The sequence below is a fragment of the Melopsittacus undulatus genome, chromosome 2 (genome assembly GCF_012275295.1).
Source record: "Melopsittacus undulatus isolate bMelUnd1 chromosome 2, bMelUnd1.mat.Z, whole genome shotgun sequence".
Taxonomy (NCBI): Eukaryota; Metazoa; Chordata; class Aves; order Psittaciformes; family Psittaculidae; genus Melopsittacus; species Melopsittacus undulatus.
Genome location: NC_047528.1, coordinates 80,293,761 through 80,311,472, shown reverse-complemented (window position 1 = coordinate 80,311,472; position 17,712 = coordinate 80,293,761). Strand labels below are relative to the sequence as shown.

Here is a 17,712-nt window from a genome sequence, read left to right as displayed (position 1 = left end):
CAGTAAAAATCCATACAGTACATAACCTATTCAAAATTTATGGCATCATTGCCTTTCATTATGGAATAAATGTCAGCTCTACAAACTATGTTGACAGATTTGTAAGCAGAAAGATACAGCTACACTACTATAATCTAAAAATAGTTTATGCATCACTACACAAGCTGTCTCTGCCAACAAAGTTAAAAAGCGACAGCCACACTGACAAAGCCTGACAAATTGTGGAAGAAAGCACACTGCTGGCTTGGATTCATTTCTGATAACTGCAAAGAACAAAATTAACAGGTTGCCAGAATATCTTACTATAATTAGCACAAAATATTAAGAATTAGTCATGAGTACAAAAACAAGCTATGGCTTCAGGTTTACAAGCAATAACTAACGACTTCTCAAAGATGAGAAAGGCAATTACTTACTGTGTTGGTTAATAAGCATACGGAAAGAGATGCGGTTGGTGTAGAATCTATCTAGAAAATACTGGATGTTACTGCTAACAAATGGATCAAAGCCATATTTTTCCTTGTATTCAATCACCCCTTGCGCCATGGTTGGGACCACGTCATTGTGTCTGTTCCTGACTTTAATTAAAACATCTAAAAAGCTAGAGGAAACAAAATCAGAAACAGATTGTTAAGAAGTATAATTAAACTCAATCTCTCACTTCTCTTTTCAACTACTCCCCAAAACATCCCTTTAAATTAAATCTCTTTTCACCATTAGCAGACAACAAAAGGAACAAAAGATTCTCTTTTATTGCAATTGTGTGTACCATGGTAACTCATTCTCTAACAGTACCTGAGAGACTGGAAAAGAAGCCTGGGGGGAAAAAAATTATCTGACTGACCTTCTAACTTGATAAGCTTTACATTTTCTTCCCAACACGTCAGCCTGTGCAGTGTAACTTTTGAATGCATTTCCTTTACCTTTCATCTCTTCTGTAAGTTTGAGCAACAGGATGGTAATTATTACCAGTGTGACTTCAGTTTCCTTTTAGACCACTGGATGGCAGAGCGCATACAATGGTGCTCTGATGGGTTCGTTGTGGTATCGGGAAGTTTTAGGAGATGACTTTGCTTTTAACAAGTGGCTGTTTACAAGCACACACTGACTTTGAAACAGGTTGGAGGACTTCCGCTTCTCCTACCAAGGCAGCTCAACGCCTATGATCTTGGAAGTGCTCATCCTTTTTGTCCCACACATGCAAACTCACACATACTTGAAATATTAATTATTAATAGGTTTCTAAAGCCTAGACATGGAAAAATCAGTACTATTCAACTGCATTACATTCTCCAATATTAAACGAATATTAACACCAGAATGATTATATAATCTTGTTTTTAAAAAGCACACAGTGAAATACACTTTTCAAAGTACAGCTGGGAGACTTGTTCAGCTATGCATGCATTTACAATTCTACAGATCCTTTAAAAAAAAAACATCAGTGGCAGAACATTCTCAGTAAATTTATAATGAATACTGAAATGAAACTTATTATTAGAACCATAGCTAGGGTTGGAAAGGATCTTTAATAGTTATCTAGTCTAATAAGCAGGGTGAAAACTAGCCAAAAAAGTGAAAGACTACCAGTTAGTCACATTTAAAGCGTCTGCTTCCTTCCTTTCCATAACCCCTTACCTAAAACAATCTTCTGACAGTCCACCATACCATTCTTAACAAGTGATACACTTCTAAGTATTTCTGCACTCTACACTGACAGCTCTAAAGGAGTTTCTACAGTTTTTCATCATTCTCAAGTTTACAACCAGTTTGTCTGTGTGTTAACTGTTCAATAGTCTTTCCACACTATGTTGTGCATAGAAAAGTTTAACTGCCTAATTCTCCAATCTAAAGACTATCACAGTATAGAATGACTGCTCTCTTACTTACCAATCTTGCCAACTTGACAGCTCAAAAATCTTTTAACATTTATAAGATTTCAAGACTTTTTATGTTTAAGTCTTGATTCTGTGTGTTCTATAACCACTGAGATGTTAGTTTTCAAGACAAGACTAGTGTCTGGATGTACTCATGCTACTTCTCTGTTTCAGAGCAACAAGACACTAGCTAAGAACACAGCAGAGAAGCAACACCTACAATCACATCTGAAAGACAACTCACAACACTTTCTACTAACAGCTATTTGCTGACAGCTTTGCTATTTGTTTTTACATACTTCCACTATCCACAATATATATAACATGATGCTAATGTGCTCCATGAGGGCAAGCCTTTCACTGATATTCCACTACCAAAGCACTTAAATAAACAGAGCATGCTGAGGGGCAAATACAGGATTAGGAGATTCATCTGCTACAGACCAGCATCAAATCATAGCTGAAGCTTAGTGTGCAAATACACAAAATAAAGGAATTCTTCATTATTGAAGTGATACATCAAACCTCTAGTTCCATCTTAGAAGGTAACTAGTTCACTCAAGCGTTTCCATCAAGTGGATGCTTTTAAAGAAGTGAACACATGAAATACATACAGGCACATTTCAAAGCGGCAAGGCAGAAATCAAAGCGTATTTCCTTAATCTTACCACTCACTCCTCACCAAATCCCAACCCCACATACCCCTGGAAACACAGTATTTACTGTACTCAGACTGTGGAAGATCATATATAGAATTTCTTCAAATGCTCATGGGATTGGGGGAGGGGGGAGAGGGGGAGTGGAATATTCCAGAATAGCTCTGAAAAATTTATTAAGCAATCACTTGTTTTGTTTTCAGGGTGGTTGGTTTTTTTTTCAGAAGCCAGTGTATCATATTCTGAAAACCACAACGAATAAATAATGCAGTTGGTTTGACAGATGAGAAATTACTACTATAAAGCTATTTTAGTCAAGTAAGCTTCAGTGGTTTCTGTATTAACAAAAAAATACTTAAGGCATTACAACTGCTGTTAAATAAACTAAGCCTACAGACTTCTGCAAAAACAATGTCACAAACCAATTTATTATTTTAACTCCCTAATGACTGTATATATTATTCTGGTTTGATCTATCATCAAACTGTAAGAAATCATAAAGTTAATGTAAAGACAAAGGGAATTTTGCTATTTCTCTTTTATGGATAGCATTATCTGAAAAATGAAAGACAAGAAAGTGATGAGCAGACTGAAAAATAATCCTTTTAAATGGAACAAATATGCAATATTTTTTTTTATTGGCTGCCCTTTTTTAAACAAGTGCTATCTGGCTGCTGAGAGTCATTAGAAAGACTGGGACAAGTTCACAAAGATTTCTCTTACTAGAAAGTGTAGCTACTTTCAAAGTGCAAAACTAACTGAAGTGGCATTTCACATTACTTGAAATGTACAAGAAATGGCACCCTCTTGAAAATCTATTCAAATATTTACTTATTTCAAATCGCTAACAGAAGCACTATCTTAATCTTAGTGCTGCTAAAAGGAAAGTTACTTCTTGTTTACTAAGTTCCTTGTCTATGTGCTATCTCTAGCCAGCTTACTGCTTAAGTCATTCTCAGTTCCAAGACACTCCCACACACACCCTCCCACAAAGATTAAAAACAGCAAGGAAACTCGACTGCCTGTACCCATAAGTGTTCTTTAAAAGTACATGTGAACAGCACGCTTTACAAACACTTTGACTCTTTAAAAACAACTTCTGCCTCTGCATGTTTTACTGACACCACAGGAAGTTTCTGACACTTTTGCCAACTTACCACATCTACTGAGCGTGGACACCTTATCACAACACTTCTCAATCACACAATCACACTGTTTGACAGAACTATGTAACGACTTCCACCTGGCCACTCTGCAGCTTGAGCAAAGATATTTGTTATCAAAAAGGCAAAAATAACCTGACCTGCTGGTATATGCCCATACTATCAGCAGTGACAGTAACGTGGTGATATTGTAGCAAGCCTTCATAAGGTATGTTAACCAACAGAATGCAATAAAGAAACTGAAGCACCTCTGAACCTTCATCACAGAAATGCCAAATCCCTTTAAAGTATTTACTCCCATATTCATAAAGGTAACACTCACGAACAGAACATCTGTCCTCAAATTCATACACTAAGAGCAGAAATAATTTGGGCCACTCTGAAAAACATCAGCTTTAGTTTAGTCTCCACACTTACTGCTTCTAACCATTCACCTTCTCTATTGCCTTTTCTTTGGAAGCCACACTGTAACAGTTTAGGGTGCACAGGACTGAAAGAGGTCTATGTTTCAACTACACTGATTTCTCAATTCACTTCACTGCATGGCTTCATATTCAGCTGTGACAGTACATGAATAATATCTGTAATTCTGTAATCCTCAGAAAGAGTGTTCAAATTCTGAGAATACCAGAGCAAACTCACCATACAAGCAAAGATAAAACACTAGTGCTGAACGGATCAAGTAATTCCACTGTTTTAGAAGGCATTAACTGAAGTCCTGCCAACACTTACACAGCACATCTGTGGATATCAAACCTCTTTAAAATAGCATTTTAGCTCCCCTTCTCTCCTATGCCATTGTTACCTTGATTAGCTGTAACAAACTGAGGTCTATCTCAGCTGCTAAAAAGACCACCAAGGCACTCATTCAATTTCCAAAAAATAACTGTTCTGTAAGCCTTCATGGTCCAGTGCTTGGCGTAGACACTACATTCAGCTCCAAAGAAAACCTGAAGTACTTCCACCCAGGCATGTCTCACTGCTGGAGACACTAATTAAGTTACAGGAAGAAGAGATAGGCTGAGAAAGTTGGAGCTGTTCAGCTGGGAGAATAGAAACTGCATGGAGAAGTCAGAGCAGCTTCGAATATCTGAAGGGGGCCTACAAGGATGTTAGTGAGGGACTCTTCATCAGGGACTGTAGTTATAGGACAAAGGGTAATGGGTTAAAACTTAAACAGCGGAAGTTCAGGTTAGATACAAGGAAGAAGCTCTTTACTGTGAGGGTGGTGAGGCACTGGAATGGGTTGCCCACTCGCAATGTGAGTGCTCCATCCCTGGTGGTGTTCAAGGCCAGGCTGGACAGAGCCTTGGGCAATACGGTCTAGTGCGAGGCATCCCTGCCCATGGCAGGGGGTTGGAACTAGATGGATGAGTTTAAGGTCCTTCCAACCCAAACCATTCTGTGATTCTGTGAGATGAAGGCCATTATGAAATGTCCAAGTCATCTGATACTACACAGGGCACTCTGATGACCAAAAGATGCAAGAGTGACCTTCCGTAATATGAAGTATATAATACATGGTATTAGTATGCAATAAGTATGCTTCTACAGCATGCTCAATGCAGGAATAAGATAGCTGAGGGGAACCAAGAAATGAATGCTCCAACCCCTCTTCACATGCTACTATATGCAAGGTACTCAGAGATACACCACTGATACTGCTAGTACCAGAATGTCTCTGGTTCAAATGACCAAGCATACCTTAAGAGTCAACTTCCACTGGTATTTTTCTAAGCAAACCAATCTGGTTGAAGGAAAGTACTATTCCTAGTCATGCATCCCTAAAGACACTACCCATAAAGTCCCAGATAATGACTCAAATTCTGTATTAAATGATACATACAATTACAAATAATAGAAAAGTGGTATGTAAACCGAAATTAACTCAGGTTAAGTGGTTTGTTTTGGTCCTCTCTCCACCCCACACTCCTGCACTGAAAAGTAGTTAACTAGTTATTTTTTAAATAAGAATTTTGCAAAGAATAATAAAATGATAGCTAATTATGGATCAATATCCAGTTAAATAGCACAGCCTTCAGAAAGCTAGGAAGAGACAACATGCAAAGAGCAGGAAAGTAAATCTGACTTTCTAATCTTAGGTAGCCTACCCAGTACTGGCAAGAAGATAAACTTACTCTTTAATCAGTCTTTCATCTTTTCCCCCCACAGGCCAAACTCAGTATAAAGTCAACTCTTACTGTCCTAGTCCCTACCTGTACTTCACCTTAGAATACAGAAAAAAAAAAAAAAAACAGCATCCTTATTATATGTACTTAATTACATACATACAATAACCACAAGATTTCAACTATGTTAACAGTTATACTGAATGAGTAAATATTTGGCTCATCATCAAATATTTGGTATAACATACTAACATAGAGCATCAAAAAACGCTTCCAGTTGCCATGAAACATCAAGAATGTGTGTTATCCATAAGCCAGATTAAGATAATTCATTTTATAATTATGCACAGACTGAAAACAGATATCCAAGAAAACTCTTCATCAACATTTTAAAACATATGGTGATCTACCTCTTGCTTACAAGTCTAGAACAGCTTATGCCATCTCAAAAAGAAACAGACACCTAAGTTTGGTAACTTAATTCCGCTCAAAATGTTCTTTTAAGTCAAGCAATAGGAAAGCTTACTACTGAACAAGTCACAAATTCTTGTGCCAACAGCAAACAGACTGTAAATACAGAATAACAAAATGTAACAGCTAGAGGTAATTGAAAAGTTCATCCAATTTATCCACTGTAGAAGAAGCTTGCCGAGAACATCAATAAAAACTAACCTATTCTTAAGAGCTTTTAATATGGAATGCTCTACAGAGAATACTTCAATTTTTATTATTTTATTTATTAAATAAAATATAATTATTTATTTCCATTCTGAAAAGCAGTCTGCTTTTTCAGAATAGATTGAAATGGTCTTTTTCAGTCTGTTCTTGCTAATATTAGAATTTGTATTTTTTGCCCTGTGTACAATCTCAACTACAATAAAAAGCAGGCATTGTTTTTAATTCTCCACTTCTTCACTTCAAGCAACCAATAAATCCTTTATTATGGTGATTTTTCTTTTGGCACACTCAGACTTGCAGTATCTCACACTTCAATCACTCTTTTCCAGTCTAAACAAATGCCTTCAACATTATTCAGAATTGGAACTATCCACGTCTCCGATTCTTGTTCCTTTCATATCAATACTGTTTTAACTGCTTAATAGGTAAGTACCCAGAACTGAAGACAGTATTCCAGATAAGGACTCACACTGGGAAAATAGTTACTTTCCCTTCTTCAGTAACATTACAATTCACTCAGACTATGAACCTTACAGCTCCTTGTACAGTTCTGCCATGCAAGGAAACCAGTACTCACGGAATTCAGTTTTTCCTGTATTGGTTGATACTTAAAATGTAAAGACCTCAGATAACATAGCCAAAAGAGAGTAATATCTAAAATGCACTACCTAGTAAACCCCTTACTTAGCCTAACATAACATACCAGTTAATGTATCTCAAACTACCTGAAGGCAAAACAACATTTTTGCACAGCACAGGACACATCTTGTACAACCAGAGCATTTGTTGGACTGCAAGATGTTTTAAGAAATGCTTCCTATAAAGTGCTATAAGATTTCTAGGTTGGTTTTGTTTTGGTGGTTTTTGTTTTTTGGGGAGTTTTTTTTTTGGTGGGAGGGGGTGGGGGTGGTGGTGTACTAAACACAATGTATCCAAAAATGACAATTTAATCCTAAGCATCTGATATGCAAGTATATTCTCATTTGCATGTTGTCTTCTCCATACAGCCTTGGAGGAAGCATTTCACACTATTTCTTAAACTATCAGACTGTGCAAATGTAAAATATATTGTTCAAAAGCATAAGATTCTTATATCCTGCTCCAGATTACAATTTTGGCCTTTCCTGCACAAATTCTACCTTACAAATAAGATTACTGTTATCTTGTAGTATAAAAACACTTGATTGTTTTAAGACAGATTATTTTAAAATGAACCATCACAAGAAAACAGATTACTCACTCATCCAGAACATGAGGATCCTCAGGACTTTTATTTTCATACTCTAGAAGTTCAAGGAAGCTCTGCATGTACCTGGAAATAAGCAAAAATGATTAATAGTTAAAATACTTAAGTTATTATTTTTTTAATCTTAAGACTATAACCTCACCTGAAACAACAGAAGGACACAGTCCTCTGTAAAGGCCAAAATGAAGTGGGATACCACAACCAAGGGAAAGAAGCAGCTACAATATATTATATTGAGCTGTAAGTATTATTTATGACTCTACAGACTGCAATTTAGGGAAACTGCAATATAAATCAAGCTGAAGTTAACAGGAGCAAAACCCCTCTTCAGGTAGGTCTGTCATTTCATATATCTCAGTTTGTCCCTGGATCTTTGCTTCAGATGACAGTTTGTTCCCACATTCCTCAGACAGCGATCCAAACTTCCTTCCAAAATAAAGTTCCAGGGAACACTCCCCAAAAGCCACACTAACAAGACTGCACCAAGCTGTACTCCAAAATAGTACTCCCCATCACACACTCTCACATCTCCTCCCATTGTACCTCAGACCACCTGACACAAACCTTCGTTTCATAAAAACATCACTCTTACACAACACAGCTCTCTCCACTTCAGACATTTGTCACACATGAGATATTATCCTTAGAGCGACAGATGTACCAGACAGGACCTAAAAAAAGATTTAAGGCAAAGCACCACTCAACATCAACATGCCCAGCCTGTAAGACAGGAAACTAGCCCAACACCACTTAAAATTCACCACCTCACACCACTGTGCCTGAGGACCAGGGACCACCCCCTGAAACAAGTGCATTAGCAGTACGGATGTAGCTTTAAAAAATACAGAAATGGGACCTATTTCTTGAAGTAAATCACACAAGGTATCAGTCACACATAAAAGGTTGGGTGATTTCAGCGTTACCAGAAGGAGTGCTGTCATTCCTTTCCCTTTTGCACTCCCTTCACTCCTGGTTAAGCACTTATGAAAACATCAGTGCTAATCAGATGTGTGTCTCAACAGCTGTGTCTCAACAGCTGTAGCTCCCTGCAGTGGTGTAACAGCCAGCCAAACTGATTAAAAAATTCAAACCTTTCTCTTACATGAAAACAACTCACAGAAAGGTCTACCCAGCTAAAGCTATCACAGGAAGAAAAAGATATCTATAAAGCCTACATAAAGAAAAAGCAAAACAAGTGACCCTTTTCAGTAGGCAGCAAACCATGAGATCAGCTCAACCAAATGGCCTATGCAGAAGCTCAGTGCCTACGAGACTGACCCCAGCCACTGAAGACTGGACAACTTCACATTACCACAAAATCTCTGATGGTGGCAGTTCTATGTTAAGATTAGCTTAAGGAGGCTGTGAAACTTCACCCTCCACCTTCAAGCTACAGCAAGGCTTAACACAGCGCTGCCGTCTACATGACTCCCACCAGCACCATGGACTGCTACTCCAACCCCCATTTCAGCTGCATGATGTGGAGGATAGAGGGGCAGGAGAAGAATCACCAAGACCACCAGCAGGAGGAGGGACTGAGTTTCTAAGAGTGAATCAGAACTAATCTCCCTTAAGAATTTGCCCTTGCACTTACTCCCTTTTCATTAATTCTCTCTGGAAACAGCTGCTTTAGTCTCTGAACTCAGCTGCCTCACCTGCAAGACTTAGCATGTAACCAATTATGGTCACCCACTCCTTGGTTTCAGAGAGGTACATATTCTTCAGCATTACCTGCTCATATGAATCAAGGTCAATCAGGTTAATTATGGGTACAGGATGGGAAAAAAGGTACCATTATTACAGTTAGCAAAATACAGTAATGAACAATTGGCAAAGAAACTCCAAAATGAAAGATGGGAAAATAATGAGCAAGGCACTGAGTAATTCAGGGTGTCATCAGCTTGGCTCCATACAGGCAATGAGTTTTTTACTTCTTGCCAAACCAGGCAATGTCATGTAGAAACAATGTTTAAGACCCATTCTTGTGCCCGATTTTGCTCTGCCTTTAATGAATACATGACATTCTACAACAAGTCTTTGCTGCCTACCTCACCTTTTCCTTGATGGATGATGAGAACATATCTAAATAATTCAATCTGTAATTGCCTCCAAGAGGAAACTGACTTTTTTGGACTTTTTCTGTGGAAAGGGAAAATGGGTATCATTCACATTACAACCTCACAAATAAGCTTAGTAACAAAACCAAAAACAAACAAGAAAAAAAAAGAGCCATGTAACTTAAGACCACCAGCACTGTCAGATGGGACTAGTTCCCTCATACTGTGGGTTGCAATATAATAGAAAATATAACAAAAAAAAAAACTCCTTTCTTATTCTATAATAAATATTTGCTGTCTTATATTTGTTTGTGTGGCAAAAGGAAATTGGGCAAAATATTTGATTCTACAGACCAATCTACCAAAAAAAATACCTGCATGATTACCATGAAGAAGTCTTACTCTACTCTTGTGTCGTGGTTTAAAACCAAACTGCACAGCTCGTTCACTCACTCCCCCCCTTGCTCCTCTGACTCCCGGAGAGTTAGGAAGGAGAATCCAAAGAATGTAGCCCCCACAGGTTGAGATAAGAACAGTTTAATAACTAAGGTATAACACAAATAACTACTGCTACCACTAATAATAGTAATAATGATAAAGGAAGTAACAAATGAAGAGAATACAACACCTCACCAGCCACCGACCCATAACTCACCCCACCCTTCCCGACCGAGCACCGACCGATACCTCCTCCATCCCCCCAGAGCTCCAGACCTTCCGGGTCTCTCCCGGTTACATCCTGGGCATGACGTACTATGGTATGGAATACCTCTTTGGCTAGCCTGGGTCAGGCGTCCTGTCTCTCCTTCCTCCCGGCCTCCCCTCCTCCCTGGCAGAGCATGAGCTCAGAAAAGGCCTTGGACAAACCAAACATTTGAGCAGTAACTCAAAACATACTTGCTATCAGCAACTGTTCTCAGCCTGAAAGTCAAAACACAGCACTGCACCAGCTACCAAGAAGGAGAAAAATGACTGCTACTGTTAAACCCAGGACATCTTCCAATATAGGCTGACCTCATCATTCAATGACTGTGTCTACATTGTAATTTCCAATCTAAACCTGTGGTATGGTTTTGAAATAACCCCCCAATAATCTTCACTTAATTCAGACCCTTTATATCTGCAAAGTGGGTTTGGCACTTCTCTTAAGAAACTAAACAGGAAGCTGCTGAAGCTGCTCATAAAATGTGTGAAACCCAAGGCAGCCATCATGACCTGAACCAACAAGTGAACCAAAATGCTACAATTTCTCCAGCACAGGCACAATACATGGCAGGAACTGAACTATGGTCTGTCACAGGTACCTTCTACACTACAACATGTTTCTCACTTTTACATAAGACCAAATGCTGCAGTTGTCAGCAAGTTTGCCAACAGCCACTGAGGGTTGCTTATGCTCCCCGCTCCCATCCTTTCAAACCTTCCTCTTGAAGTCCTTTTCCTTCCTACTTTAATTTCTGTTGCCATCCTCCTTGTTCAGTGGAGGCCTTTATTCTCAGCCTCCTCCCATATGAAAGATGCTTCAATAAACCTGCATCATGAGAGAACGGACAGCTTCCCTCATGGCAAAGTCAGAGGAAGTTATTAGGAAGCTGCCTGCCCCCATGTGTCATCATATAATATTATGGAAGCTCTGTTTCTGACAATCCAGTACAACCACCACACTTGAGAAGCAACACAGCAGGTGCTTTTTACTACACCCTACTGGAAATCTCTAACAGCAGCAATCCTGTGCTGATGCTGAGAAAAAAACATCAACTAGTAGCTTTGGTACTGAAAGTAACTGATACCCAATTTCTGTGCTGCATGGATTTGTAGGGTTTCCCACCATTACTACTATGCTGTACTGAGATTCATACTCTAAGACTGCAGCCCCTAGAATAATCAAACATCATTACTCCCGTGTTGAAGGATCAGCACTTTTACTACAGTATCAGTCACAGGCAAGCCAAGTGTTTCTCTCATCTAATGCAGGAAATAATTGTGCAGAAAACTGTCCCAGAAAAAGACCAAAGCACATCTCAACCAGAAGAAAGGGTGCCAAACATCCACCAGTCTTCAGCAAGTGTAACAGCTTCTGTGGTCATTATGCTGCAGGCTCAACATAGCACCAATGAGGCACCGAGAGCTTCTGAAACAAAGGAAAATGACACAAACTAAATGCTCTGAGGAAATTTCTAAATGTGCTAAAGTAACTACTCTCTAATTTCTGTGGTGATGGAGACACTATGGAAACAGGCAATGCATTTCCTTTTGAATTACCAACAATATTTAGATGTCTATACCCTGCATATTATCCCAAGTCTCTAAACAAAAAACTCAGAGCTGCAAATGCTGCACATCTTTTATCTAGTTGTGATTTCCAGTTCCTACACAAAATTAATTCTTCACCCCCACTTCCTCCCATCCCTCCCAAACAGCTCAAAATTAAATAAACTTAGAACTCAGGTTAGCTATAATAAATAATTTTCAACACTGTCTTATCCATCAACCACATTATGATCTGTGTAATTGTGAGCAGTCAGCAATACAGTTCACTCCTATAACAGCTTGGGTGTGTAAAAACAATCACTCCCCTTTCATACAATCTATTTCCTTAAATTGTCTTTTGATTTGAACTGTGTGTGCAGATATGGATAAATGAAGGTAGTAACTACAGAGTTAAATCAAGCACTGAAAAGACCTTGTGATGTTTTAAACAATCTACCAGACAGCTAGAATAAAGCAGAAAAGAATAATGGATTACTTACTATATTACCAGTAACTGACAGCAACTATACAGGACATGTCTTAGAAAAGAAACCAAAATCACCCCAAAATCGAAACAAAACAAAATATTTTGTTATCTTCAGTGAGGGTGAGTCATCAAAAGCAGGAATCAAAACCTATGCCCTTCAAATCTGTTGTCCTTTTAGTGTTTAATTTTTTATTATAATAGATTACAGTTCATTGGGCAAGTTCTTTGGTTTCAAGCAGCCTTTAGCCTTGTTCCTTTGTTAATTACTACCAGGTAGATTGAATTCTTGTTAGTCTGCCAAATGCAGTAATTCCTGAATGGCACTTTTCACACAAAATCACTGAAAATGCCCAGAATATCAACTCCAGGTTTGGTTTGTTTTTTTTAGAACTCATGCAAGATACTTTTGCTTTTTGGGTATGTGTATTTCAGAAAGATTTTCCTTTAGAATCTAACAGCAAAGCACTGAAAAGATAAAACATATTTCCATAAAAACACAATTTTGTTAGCATAGTCTGAATGTAAAAAGTTATTAACCCCCAAACTGTATTGATTTCTCTAATGGGTCTTTCCAAGGAGACAAATGGAAATTCATAGCCTTTTCCAGGTAAAAGTACTAAAGAAGAGGTATTTAGTCAATGTCACTTAAAATACGAGTTTTTGATACGAGTGAGTAGCATATTGTGCAAACATCACACGCACTTTAGATATTTTACAAACTCTGATCTTATCCATTATAAGGTTTAATTGTAACTATTTTCCCTCATCACATCACATTAGTGATGATATCCTTTATTATGCAGTTCTGCCACAGATTCAATATCCTACCTCCAGTGCACGATAGCTAGAGCGCCTCTGAAAGCTGGCCTAAAAAAGGCCTGTTTCTTCAGAACTAGGATGCTGCCCACTAATCTTGAAAAACTGAAAATAAGTTGCTGAACCCTAGCACACTGGTTGTTGATCTGTCTGTTAATTGCAGTAAACGCAGCTCACAGTCAGAACATGTTAACTGTACTATTATTTTTATTCACTTTACTCCTTCCATTGCTATTCCATACAAAATATACATATAAAATAAGTTATAAACTCAAACTGGGACAGAGCTCATGTTTTATTTTTGCACAGACTGAAATGCAAAACTGGTTTTGTTGTTTATAGTTCACTCTCTGGATACTGCCAGCTTTATTCAGAAAAGAAATACAAAGAAAGGACAGCTGTCTTGCCTATGCTCACTGCGGCACACACATCAGGCTAAAGGAACACAGAAAGGAAGGAGAGAAAAAAAAACACCTTTCCTGAGAGCAATCATGCAATCAGCTGTAAAATCTGTTAGGCAGCACAGTGCAGTCAAGAAGCATGTTACAGGAAGCAAAGTGCCTATAGACCCTGAAGATGGATTAGAGAACAGGGTTTGCCTGCAGCACGGAGTGTATTCTCAGAAGTTGCAAGTTGAAGTTGCTTCCCAAGGGATCTATAAGGGACTAGAAAATGCATGTAACCCAGAATGTTGCTGCCTGACTTGACAGAGGATTGATGGGAAAGGACGGATGCATGCTGTAAAATAGGCAGGGTCAATTTGTTTTCTTACTCCATCAAACCTAAGTTGTATTCACAGAGCCACCATACTCTAAATAAAACCTGCTTTAAAGATAGGAGCTTTTTGTACTTTTTTTTGCATGCTGACATGAAGCATAGACTGGAAACTCAGATTTTAAAGCTTCAGCTAATTTGGAGTCTCATCAAAAGCACATAAAATCAGGCTTCTGCTGGAAAGTGGTAGCATAAATACACCAGAAATACACTGGTGACTACATAAATTACTAAAAATTAGCAGACTAAGGTGAATAATGCATTAAATTATGTGTGCTCACATGTGCAAATATACATCAGATTGTTTTGTTTGTATTTTAATAAATTACTATTTTACTATGGCATAGTAAAAATAAAGTATTGTGAAATCTGATCTGAAAAAATTTCTTGAAGCAAACAAGTGTCAAAAAGGTGTTTTTAATTCTACAAGTACACAAGACAGCTGTATTTATTCTACTGCCTGAAATTCAAGCATCTCTCTCTAGATATGTCTGAACTTCACAATAAGAAATTATAAATATTTCAAAACCTACTATCAGCATAGCTCATAATACTCAAGGTCATTCACACTGAAGAAAACACTTTTGGTCTTTTCAGAAGCTGATAGAGTAAATTTTGCCTAGGGTTCATTAGCAGTATACCATTAGGCCTTACAATCTACAGGTAAATGTTTAAAAAATTAAAAGCCTCTAAACAGAGGATAAGAAATAAGGTCTTTCAGCTCCACATTTACAATCAGGAAAACAACATGTTACATTTATGTTTGTTATTTCTGACGTAAAATCACAAAAATTTTCTTACACAATCTCAGTGAAGATTCTCTTTTCCACAAAAACAGCTACTTAACTGAAAACCAAAATTAGAAGAACACAAAAAACATTCTGATTTCAAACTTCCATCTCTGGGTTGGATGTTCACTTGAACTTCATCATGTTACAGTCTGATTTTTTTGGCCCATTATTAGAAAACTATCAGTCTATAGCTGTGATAGTGCAAATCATCATATAAAGTACATTATCTGGGCAAGTCATTATATATTATAACACACTTAAGACATTTTTCTATTTATTTTTGGTTTTCTCTTTTTTTTAAAATCAGTAGTATCTCTTGTATAAGTCATAAGCCATAAAAGTCATCCCTTGAATTCTCAGACCTCTAAGCAAAAATTCTGAAGGGGGCATCCACTCTAAGCACCCATTCAGTTCTTTTGCCAAAAGTGATCCAACATGTTATTTGAGTTTGTATTAGGAGGTCAGAAGCCTATGCACAGAAGGTATATTTAGACTAGAAGAATTATGCTATAGAGTCAGTACAGAAAAATTATTTTCTTCATTCACCCATGTGTCTACATTTCACTGAAGACAGCTTCAAGTCATCTAGATTAAAAAAAGCCTAAAAGATCTGCATATTATCCACTCTTTCCTATTTGGCGTAACAACTTCTGGTAACATCAGATGGATGATACAAGCCTTCAAACCTTGCAAGATGCCACTTAACCATAAAGTGATTGTTATTGTGTGGCTGGCAGCATTCCCATTTATGTGAAGCACTTAATCACTATGCTTGAAGTGGTCATCAAGACAGCTAGTGTTACCCTTCATAGACAAACATATTTAAACCAAAGTACACAATATCACTTATACCAATTTATATTTCTTAAGTATGAAGCTTGATAAATGAGACTAAATCCAGCAGTAAAGGTATACCCAGTGCAGAATTTCTTGGTTCAAGGGCTATGCTGAACTTAACAGAAGTCTACAAAACAGCTGCTGTTACAGTTAGATAAGCTGTTTTCCACAAAGGGAAGTTTGCTGCATACTGCAAAGATATTTTTACATAAATTCTTTGGATCTTTGGATTTGTAGGTAGAAGCACACTAAATACCCCATGAATGACAGTTTTTTAGAACTTAATACATACAAGGCACTACTCTCCAAACCACACTGAACATGTAGGTAACCTAGACAATAATTACTGCAGAAAAGATGACAGGACATAAAATAATTTTGGCTATACACTAGTTATTATAATAGAGAATGTTAATTAGTGTATGACACTAGATTTTTGTCACATTCCATAACTTCCACTCAATACCAGGTTATGTTTGCAGATTTAGCAATGAAAAGTACAGATGAAGTTTAAATTTTCTGTTGGTATTTTTGACAAAGAAAGAATAAGGAGAAAGAACAGCTACTTCAAGAAGTCATGGGTGCAATACAGTAAGGAGTATTTAACAAGCTTGCTCTTAAAAGTTATTGACTGATTCTAATTGTCTGAGAGACAACAGTATTCTTTTACTAACTTAAAAGATTAACTTATAAATTCTTATCTCTAAGATCCATTTTAGAGTATTTACTAATGTTAGATAGAAGAAAATTAAACTTCAATTTGACAAGAAACATGCATTATAAACAGTTCAAGGCAGAAAAGAGTTCAGTTAAAACCGTTCAAGCCAAGTTGAAAGTAAAGCAATATATACAGTTTTACACTGATTTTTCAGTCTACTTTTAAACTTACCAACTCTGTACTAGTCCAACTGAAGGCCTGTTAAGTAAGTTATCAGGCAACAAATTGACTTCTCTCATGGTGTTAGCTAGTCGCACTGGAAGTTCTTTCCGCAGAAACATGTATGAAGTTTTCTCACATGCATTGTCACGACCTGTTAGAACAGAGGGGAAAAAAAACCCAGATGTCCATTTAAGCAGATCAAATTTTAGACTTCCCAGGCTTGTGGAATTAAAAATATTTTAAGTCTGATTTCTTTCACTATCCACTTTTAGTTCTTCACCCCAAAATGCATATTATACTTCTACCTTCCTAGAGCTTAACCTCTTTTATCTAATATTCTTCCCCATTTCATATAATCTCATCCTCCTTCCTATAAATAAAAACCTCTCATCCTACAAATAAAATTAATTGAATACCAAAGACTTGATATCAGCTAGAAATAAGACTCCAAAATACCAGCTTTTATCAGTATGATTTTTCTATGAAATTAAAGCTTTTAAAAAGTGCATGCCACACATGTAATAGAGAGAAGAAAACAAAGGGTCAAAACGGAATGTCAATAGCCAGTTGATGTTCCATGCCACAAGCTCCTCAAAAATACTAAATACTTAAAACATATCATCAGCACCTGGAAACACCAGCAAAGGAGCTAGAAGACTGACATAATTAATAGCATTCTCAAGCTAAACTAGTTGCTGATGATACCTATAGAACTTCAACTACAAGTATATGAAAGTGCAAGATGTTAAGACGCTTGCCCAAGTAGTTCAGATGCAAGATAAGACTTGACAGACTTTTTTGTATTTTGCAGCATTTCACAAGTGGGGAATTCCTCACCATAACTAATTTCTAAGACTCCAAGTAAATTTAAAAAATAAAAAATAAAAAAATCCCTTGTAATGAACTGTCAGTATTCTGCTTAAATCCAGAAAGATAGAAAATGTCTTTTGTGATGATAACCAATAAAACTGCCTGGAAAATTTGTGAGTGAAGGCATAATACAGGAGCTATAAATTATGTTCAAGCAAACCAGAGTGTTAAAAGCACTGCCAGGCACATAATCACTGAGAT

At 37.3% G+C, this 17,712-nt stretch overlaps 1 protein-coding gene across 1 annotated transcript in view; it reads right to left on the bottom strand.

Annotated features, from left to right (window-relative positions):
* The window catches only part of PDK3 (pyruvate dehydrogenase kinase 3), a 53,411-nt gene that overhangs the window by 19,837 nt on the left and 15,862 nt on the right, over nucleotides 1–17,712 (bottom strand). The window contains exons 2-4 of the mRNA XM_034074307.1: nucleotides 16,651–16,792; nucleotides 7,744–7,815; nucleotides 417–601 (exon numbers count right to left, since the gene is read on the bottom strand). Of these exons, the coding sequence (XP_033930198.1) occupies nucleotides 417–601; nucleotides 7,744–7,815; nucleotides 16,651–16,792 (399 nt within the window). The remainder of the gene's footprint in view (nucleotides 1–416; nucleotides 602–7,743; nucleotides 7,816–16,650; nucleotides 16,793–17,712) is intronic.